An 8,724-nucleotide genomic window follows, 5' to 3' on the forward strand; every position below is an offset into this window, starting at 1 on the left:
GTAACGGTTCGGGAGCCGTGAGCCGGGCCTGAGAGTGGGCGTGGCCGCCGTGCCTTTGAACGGCTTCTGGTTGGCTGGGGGGCGTGACCCGCGGTGGGAAGGGGGCGTGACCGGCGGAAAGCGCTGGTTCCTAGCAACAGCGCCCTAGGAACCGTTTGCCTAGCAACGGAGGGACCAGCCGGGAAGGCTGGGTCCACATGCTGGAGGACCCTAATGTCTCCTTTAGATTTTTCCACAGAATCTCCAACCCTTACTGTCGCCACCTCTGTCCCGCGTCATTCCTGCTGACCCCAAGAATGTCATCTGTCGCCCTGACTACTTACTGACTCCCGTCAGCCCTCGCAGTCTCATCCTCAACGTCGCTGTCTCCAACAACCTCACTCATCCTCCAGTGCCCACCCACCTCTGGTTCCAAAATGTCCCAATGCCCCGCAGACCAGCCCGTGACCCGACCCCCTCAGCGCACACCAACAGCCACCCCTCTGCCCCCCAACAGAGCCTCCTGGCCAACAGAACTCCACAATGACTCAGCCACCTCCTGAGCTGGGTGGTCTTCCTAGTCTGGTCCCATCTCCTTCCACCCACATGCCCCACTGCCAGCCCCCTCCCGCGCGGATTTCTCCCCCACTCCTTCCTCTCCACAGCCCTGCATCAGTCCTGTCTCCTCCCCCAGCCCCTTGACTCACCCCTTCTATCTGCCTCCGCTTGACATCTAGAGGGGCCTTTCTTCTTTTTGTGTCAAAACAAAATGCATTTATTCAAAAAGCATACCGACAGATCTCCCACTCATTGGTTTACTCCCCAGGCCAAAGTCAGGAGCCGGCAGCTGCATGTTTGAGTTATCACTCGCTGCCTCCCAGGGGGTGTGGAGACGGGCACTGGGAGGTGGGGTGTGGGCATTCCATACAGCCAGTGCGCCAAACACCTGATGCTACAAGGGTCTTTGTAAAGCACAGATGTGACCAGGAACCCTCCCCCCTCGCTCCCGGCTCCATCCCCCAGCTCCCCAGTGCTTCCAGAACAAACATAAACTGAAAGGTAGGGCCAGACTTGTTTGCAACACTGGCATCCCATAGCAGCATTAGCCTGAGTCCCTGCTGCTCCACTTCCCATCCAGCTCCCTGCTAATGTACCTGGGAAAGCCCCAGAGGACGACCCAAGTGCTTGGGACAAGGCATCCGCGTGGGAGACCCAAGCTGGCTCCTGTTTTTTCCCCTACCCAACCCTAGCCATTGTGGCCAATTTGGAATCTCTCTCTCTCCTTCTCTGCATGGTAAACAGATGACACTGCTCAGCTGCAATGCTATGGGAACATTTTATTGGGAACAGCTGCGTCCCTCTGCCACACCTGTTTCTGGGGGGACAGCCAGGACACAGCCTGGGCTGGGTACAAGGGGAAAGTGCTTCTCTATCTGCCCGGGGTAAGTGGGCTCCCAGGCCTCAGTCATCTGCATCCTCATCTTCATCCTCTTCTTCGTCCTCCTCCTCTTCCTCCGTGACGGCCAGGGCCTGCTCCTGTGCCGCCTTGAGGGCTTGCTCCTCTTCCACGGTGGGGTCACTCATCTCGGTGATCTCCGGGCCGCTGGGGTACTCCTGCTGGACCGGGGCAGGCAGGGCCGGGTTGAAGTTCTCAGGGCTGTACTTGTGGCCCCAGCCGATGTAAAGGTTTTCAAACTTCCTAGAGGGCCAAGGAGCAGAGCTCAGAAGATGCCCTGCTGCAGAGTTGGCTTCAGGGTGGGCAAGGCTGGTGGGCAGTTTGGGTGCAAAATTGACAGTGAGGTAGTCCTTGTTTGCAGCAGCAGGGTACAAGGCTGGAGTGTCTGTATATTTCCTCCGCCTACACCCAGGGACCTAGCCCCCCCACACACACACAGTTGCCTGTGTGGACGGCTGCGGGATGGGGGGGTGGTGAGGGGAGCTCAGCTCCAAGCTTGCATTGAAAAGTTCAAGATGAGTTGCCAAGAGCGCGGTGCAAGCAGGAAGGCTGTGCGAGACCCCAGGTGCCCCGGGAGCCTAAAAGGAGAGGCAGTGCTGTCCCCTCGTGGACAGAGCCGGTAGCGCGCCGCCCGGGTAGGTGGGGTTGTGGTGAGTGGGAACTTGTGGGATTTGGGGATGACCTCAGCTGCTGTCGGTGGTGCTGGAGGGACCCGGCCCCGGGAGAGGTGCTGCAGGATTCTCCCGCTGGAGAACGGGTGGAGGGCACCTACTTGCCAACGGCGTAGGTGTAGGCGCCCGGCCAGAGGTTGGAGCGCACGATGGCCACCGAGTACTGCGGGCAGAGGCCGCAGGACAGGCGCGTGGTCCAGGGAGACAGGTGCATGATTTCTACAGCAGAGGGAGAGCAGCAAGGTCGGGGGGACGGGGTGGAGCACGGCCTCTATCAGGCAAGGCCCCAACCTCAGATTCTGTCAACCCATTCAAACTGCCACCGCCACCTGCTCTGCATCTTCTCCGTCCCCAATCCCACCAGGTCCGACCTGGACCCTCAGCCCTCTGGGGTCACCAGCCACGGATGTAGGGGTGTGGGGTGGAGATGCGGGGGGTCGTCCTACCGGCGTCCTCTGAGAGCGGTGTCAGCAGCGGGGGGCCCACCTCCTGCTCCACCTCCTCCACCCCTTCGTCTGCCTTCTCTTCCTCCTCGCCCAGCTCCTCCTCTTCCTCCGTCTTTTGTAAAGGGTTCACCCACGTGCAGCGACCCTGGGGATGGAAGGACTGTCAGGTGGCCCGCTCAGAGTTGGGGAGGGGAGGATATGAAGGAGGGGGCCAAGCTAGCCAGTACCCCTGATGGCAGGGGAGGAGGAGGTGAAGGGCCAGGCAGGGCACCTACACGAGCACAGACCCTGTCCCCAGAAACACAGGGATGGGCTGGAGGGTCTGTCACATACAGATTGGAGGGGAGGCTGGGCTGAGAGGAAGATGGGGGAGCAGTAGATTTATTTATTTTTATTTTATTTGTTTTTATTGGAAAGGCAAATATACAGAGAGAAGGGGAGAGAGAGAGAGAAAGATCTTCCATCTGCTGGTTCACTCCCTGAGTGACGGGCAATGGCTGGAGCTTCTTCTAGCTCTCCCACTTGAGTGCAGGGTCCCAAGACTTTGGAGTGTCCTGGACTGCTTTCCCAGGCCACAAGCCGTGACACACACTGGCGCCCATATGAGATCCCGGCACATCCGAGGCGAGGAGTTTAGCTGCTAGGATACTGCGCCGGGCCCTGTTGTTTTTAAGATTTATTTATTTGTATTGGGAAGGCAGTCCACAGAGTCCAACATCTGGAATGTGGGGCAGGTGCTTTGACGGAGCAGGTGGTGGTGAGCGGTTGTGGGTGGAAGGTGTCAGGGGCATGGGATGTGTCGGGGGCGTGGCTTTGCCAGACAGGGGCGGGGCAGAGCAGGCGTGGCTGGGGCAGCAGGGGCGTGGCTGGGCCAGGCGGGGGCGGAGATTGGCCTGCAGGGGCATGGCTGGGCCAGCAGGGGCGTGGCTGGGCCGGGTGGGGGCGTGGCCTGCTCTGGCAGGTGCACCCAGGTCCCGGCGGGCGTGCGCTCACCTGCGGCAGGATGTGCTGCGCGTGGTGCACCCAGTTGGCCATGGAGTCCACGAGTTCGAGCACGGGGATGCCCTCGAAGTCGGGGTTCTCCTCGAAAGAGTCGCGCCCCGCGCCGCCCTCGTCCTCCTCGTCGCCCTCCTCCTCGCCGAACTGGTAATAGCCGAGCGGGCTGATGTGCGTGGCGGCCGAGATGCGCGCGATCTGTGCGCGCAGGTAGTTGGCCTCGTTGCCCGGGAAGGGCGGGTAGCTGAGCACGGGCGCGTCCAGGCGGCCCGTGAAGAACTTCTTGATCTTGCGCGCCTGCACGATCTGCGCGGGCGTCACGTGCGGCAGCCGCGTCCAGGGCCGGCCCGGCTCGCTGCACACGAAATACAGGTATTTGTTGGCGCCGGTGCGGCTCTCCTCGCGCGGGGTGGCGGGCGGCGGCTTCCACGTGGGCTGCGGCAGCGTGTCGGCCGCCTTCTCCTCGTCCTCCTCGCCCTCCTCCTCTCCGTGCGCCTCCAGCACGTCGCCCGGCTCCAGCGTCTCCTCCGTCTCCTCCTCCTCGCCCTCCTCCTCGCCCTCTCGGAACTCCACCTCGGCCACCAGGTAGCTGCGGCTCAGACCCAGGATCTTGCCCCAGAAGCGACACGTGTGCACCGGCTGCTGCTCAGCCAGCTGCTTCATGGCCAGGAACACGCGGAAGCTCTCGTCCGCGCTCAGGCCCACTCCGGCTTGCTGGAAGTAGAACGCTGCCTCCATGATGTTGGGCACCACCGTCTCGGTCTACGGGGGCAGAGACGGATCAAGCACCGTACAGCACCCCAGCCCAGGCGCCCAGGCCACTGGAGTGCCAGCCCTGCGAGCCAGGAGCCTGGAACTCCAGCCGGGTCTCCCCTGCTGCTTTCCCAGATGCAGTAGCAGAAAGCTGGACTCCAAGGAGCCCTCTCCCTGTTTTCTCTTCTGCCTCAAAGCCTTCCAGGGGGAAACCTGGGGGCACCTGACCTCGCCCCCTGCCCCACTCCAGGCTGCAGTCTGTTCCAGAGGGGGGGGAAAGCGGGTGTGCTTCGGGGCTTCCTGCCCCGGCCCCTCACTCACCACCTCCTCCTCCATCTCCTGCTCGCCCTCCCCGCCGCCACCGCGGAAGAACAGCGCCTTCTGCTTCTCTGCCATCTCGTAGGTGGGCTGCATCTCGGGGTCGTCCTGCAGCGTGTCCAGCTTGGGGTGGAACCACTCGTACTGCGTCGTGCGGTTCAAGGACTCCAGGATGGACAAGGGGTCCTCGGGCCGCTGGTTCAGGATCTTGGTCAGCAGGTTCACCAGGTGTTCATACCTGCGTGTGGAGGGGGCGGGAGATAGAGGGACGTCACTTCACGGGGTCCCACACACAGCTGCTGGTGGAGACAAGCACCCACTAGTTCTGCAAACATTAGCGCTGACAGGTGTTTTGCACTCACTTTTAATAACGGAGTGCTGGTGGGATGGGCAAGAGGAGAAGGAATGCAGAGTGTGGACTGGGGCGCTGGGGGCTTGCGTCCATCAAAGCAGCAGCAGTGGGTGCATAGGCCCAAGACGCCCTGTGAGTGACCATTCCACTTCCAATCTAGTTCCTGGGTAATGGTCTGGGAAAGGAACAGCAGATGGCAAAGTGCTCGGGCACCTGCACCCATGTGGGAAAGCTGGAAGAAGTGCCCTTGGCTTCAGTCTGGCTCTACCGCAGCTACTGTGGCCAATCGAGGAATAAACCACATGATGGAAGAGCTCTCTTAAATCCAGTAGTCTTTTGACTACAGCAGTTTTCCTGACTCATTTTGTTGGAAAAGCAGATTTACAGAGTGGACAGAGAATGAGTTTCCATGGAAGATCCAGCACTTTCATTCCCACGTAAGGCTCTGCTATCTCTTTCAAATGATAAATGAAAATAATTTTTCATAAATGTAGGGCATGGTGCAATGGCTTAATTGGCTAATCCCTCCCTTTGTAAGCACCGGGATCCCATATAGTCACCAGTTCATGTTCTGACTGTCCGTCTTCCCCTCCAGCTCCCTGCCTGTGGTCTGGGAAAGCAGTCGAGGACGGCCCAAAGCCTTGGGACCCTGCACCCGCGTGGGGGGACCTGGAAGAAGCTCCTGGCTTTGGATTGTCTTAGTTCTGGCTGTTGCAGCCACTTGGGGGAGTGAGCCAGTGGATGGAAGATCTTTCTGTTTCCTTCTGTCTGTAAATCTGTCTTTCCAATAAGAACGTAATTTAAAAATGTAAATATGAAAGGAGATAGATAAGAGCACCTCAACAGGTAGAAAAAAGACTTTGGGAATAATCATCACCAATGAATATATTTTTAAAAAATTGTTGGGCTGTATGGTTATTTTTTAAAGATTTATTTATTTTTATTGCAAAGTCAGATATACAGAGAGGAGGAGAGAGAGAGCAAGATCTTCCGTCCGATGATTTACTCCCCAAGTGAGCACAGATCCGAAGAGGAGGGTCTTGCAGGGTCCCAAAGAGAGATCCCGTGCAAGTGCCACCACAAAGTCAGATGATTCCGTCTGATGATTCACTCAAGTGACCACAATGGCCAGTGCTGCGCCAATTTGAAGCCAGGAGCCCTCTGGATCTCTCAGTTGGGTGCAGGGTCCCAAGGCTTTGGGCTGTCCTCAATTTCTTTCCTGGTCCACAAGCAGGGAGCTGGATGGGACACAAACCGGTGCCCGTATGGGCACTACAGGCTGAGGGTTAGCGTGCTGCGCTCCCCTTCCTTGGGGATAATTTGCTTTTCACTGATTGCTGCCCTCTGGTGGTGGCAGTGGTGATGACAGATGGGACTGTCAGCATGAGCCACTTCACCACCCTTCACGCTCACATGGGCCAGCAGGTGCTTGGAGACCAGACATCTCCCTGGGGTCACTGAGCTCGGACGTGTACACCGTGCGTGATCCACAGCGCACATCTCCGTTACGCAGTCACGGGGCAGCCGCTGCATGGCGGACGGTGCTGTTGGCTGCTTCTGATTCACAGCCAGCAGTGAGCGCTCTGTGCACAGAGTGGGAAGGATGGGGGCAGCACGGGGGCGCCGGGTTGACTGGCATGCTGCATCCCCTGGTGGTAGATGGGACTCCCCTGGGAAACTGGCTGGCCATGTGTGTTCTTCAAGGAAAGCTGGACAGGAAGCAGAGCATGCAGGTGCAGGGTCCCAAGGCTTTGGGCCGTCCTCGACTGCTTTTCCAGGCCACAAGCAGGGAGCTGGATGGGAAGTGGAGCAGCTGGGACTTGAACTGGTGCCCACATGGGAACCTAGCTCCTTTAAGGTGAGGATTCAGCCACTAGGCTATCACACTGGGCTCCAGTTGATACATTTTTTTTAAAGGGATTAGAACAAAGTAGAACTACATACAGGGTGACCAAAAATTAGCTACAGTGTAACTTAACACGCCGCTGCCCTGGGACCTGCGCCTTCACTGTTCATTGTGTGTAAAACCACACCACACTGCCAAGATGCTCGAGTTGGTGGAGCACGTGCAAGCCCTGGCAGGGATTGAGGCAGCTTTGTACCTGAAGGCTGACCCTGCTCCCATGAGTCAGGGCTTTGAGGGACCAGCGCCAGGCTCTTTGCCAGGAGCCAGGGTCTCAGGGCTTGGCACAGGAGGCAAAGGTGGTGAGAAGGTGAGGGCCATGGGGTACCCCCACAGGGCCCATAGCTGCTGCACCTGTCTTTCCTGCCCCCAGTTCTCTGCCCAACCTTCTCCCTCAGAGCCCAGGCCTCCTGCTGTTTCTTTTTATTTTGGTTAAATTATGTATTTGTACTGGAAAAGCAACTCAGATTTTACAAGAGAGAGAGAGGACAGAGAAAGAACTTGCATCTGCTGGTTCACTCCCCAGTGGTGACAAAGGTGGAGCTGAGGTGCCAGGAGCCTCCTCTGGGTCTTCTATGGAGGTACAGGGTCCCAAGGCTTTGGGCCATCCTGGATTGCTTTCCTAGTTAACAAGCAGGGAGCTGGATGGGAGTGGAGCAGCCGGGACATGAGCTGGTGCCCATATGGGATCCTGGTGCTTGCAGGTGAGGATTTAGCTACTGAGCCATTGCACCAGGCACATCCCTCTTTTCCTGTTTCTGACCCTGTGGTTCAGCCTGTGCCCCTCCCTCCTCCTCCTGGTCCCTTGTCCCCCAGGCCGGAGCCTCGGGGAGCTGAGAGGTGGGCAGGCGGTGACCCCCACTCCCAGCCGTGGGAGGTTTTGGCAAGCCCTCTGCAGCCCTGGCTTCTCTGGGTCTTTTTCGGCTCCTTGTTTGGCCGCGTGAGCTGATGATGCGCTAGGTCAGCTGCCAGGGTGGGGCCCTCCCCCTGGCTCCCCCTGGCTCCCCCTGGCTTCGGCTGGGGCCGTTCCCCTCCCCCCACCTGCTGCCGCCCCCGCTCACAGGCTGAGGTCGCAACTGACGCTGGTCTGTAGCAAGTAGGCCTTGGCGTTCTGCACGGCCAGCTCGCGGGGGTGGGGCTCGGGTGACTCCATGGCGAAGGGCCCGAAGCCCAGGTCCGAGGGCAAGAACTGGAGGGCGGGGTCGTCCCTCAGGTAGGGCCCGTGGTGGGCGTCAATGAAGCGGTCATCTCTGGGCGAGAAGCTCAGCTGGCCCATGAGGTTGGTGTGCCCATCCTGGTAGGAGGCCTCGAAGAGGCCGCCCTGGCCCTGCTGGAGCTGCTGCAGGAACAGGTGGGTGTTTTGCTCGCCAGTTGAGATCCTGTTCTCATGGTAGCCCTGGGACTGCAAGTCCCGAGCGAAGCCCAGGTTCATTGGGTCCATGTTACCTGCCCACGCTTCCTGGGCCATAGGCAGGCCGGCGCCCTGCGACCAGCGGAGGCTCTGCGCGGGCAGGCTGGAGCGGCTGTCCTGGCTGGCCCGGCTACTCCGGGGCTGTGCCGCTATCACCTGCCGCACCTCCTCGGCCAAGATGCCCGGGGGCTGCGACAGCTCCCGACTGCGGCGCTGCAGGTCCGAGTCCTGGGAGCTCCGAGAGCCCCGGGAGCCCTGCCGGGCCAGGGATTGGCGGGAGGGATACTTGGGGTCACGGGACTGGTCTGCCATGGCACAAAACGGCTCGCAAGCAACTTGGAGGGAGGCTGGCTGGCAAGCACCTGCCCGGGCGACGCCGTTTCCACGGCCCCGGAGGGAGGGCCGTTACCAGGGTAGGGGCCCGTGCGACGTCTGCGCA

The 8,724-nt window shown here is 59.8% G+C and overlaps 1 protein-coding gene across 1 annotated transcript; it reads right to left on the minus strand.

Moving 5' to 3' along the window:
* Positions 1-1,440: 1,440 nt before the first annotated feature.
* On the minus strand, positions 1,441-8,597 carry RSPH6A (radial spoke head 6 homolog A). Its single transcript, XM_040996277.1, has 6 exons — positions 7,936-8,597; positions 4,623-4,857; positions 3,546-4,310; positions 2,553-2,697; positions 2,208-2,325; positions 1,441-1,678 (listed from the first exon to the last, which is right to left on the minus strand). Exons 1-6 carry the CDS (start codon positions 8,595-8,597, stop codon positions 1,441-1,443), a joined length of 2,163 nt encoding a protein of 720 aa, XP_040852211.1.
* Positions 8,598-8,724: the final 127 nt, after the last annotated feature.

Source organism: Ochotona curzoniae, unplaced genomic scaffold (genome assembly GCF_017591425.1).
Source record: "Ochotona curzoniae isolate NIBS_2020 unplaced genomic scaffold, NIBS_Ocur_1.0 patch260, whole genome shotgun sequence".
Taxonomy (NCBI): Eukaryota; Metazoa; Chordata; class Mammalia; order Lagomorpha; family Ochotonidae; genus Ochotona; species Ochotona curzoniae.

Bases quoted from the DNA above. Each gene is read 5' to 3' on its own strand.
- RSPH6A (XM_040996277.1), bottom strand. From the start codon at position 8,597: ATGGCAGACCAGTCCCGTGACCCCAAGTATCCCTCCCGCCAATCCCTG. The intron at 2,698-3,545 runs GTGAGCGCACGC...TTCCATCCCCAG, and splicing joins CGCAGCACATCCTGCCGCAG to GGTCGCTGCACGTGGGTGAA. The intron at 2,326-2,552 runs GTAGGACGACCC...CCTCTGCTGTAG, and splicing joins ACCGCTCTCAGAGGACGCCG to AAATCATGCACCTGTCTCCC.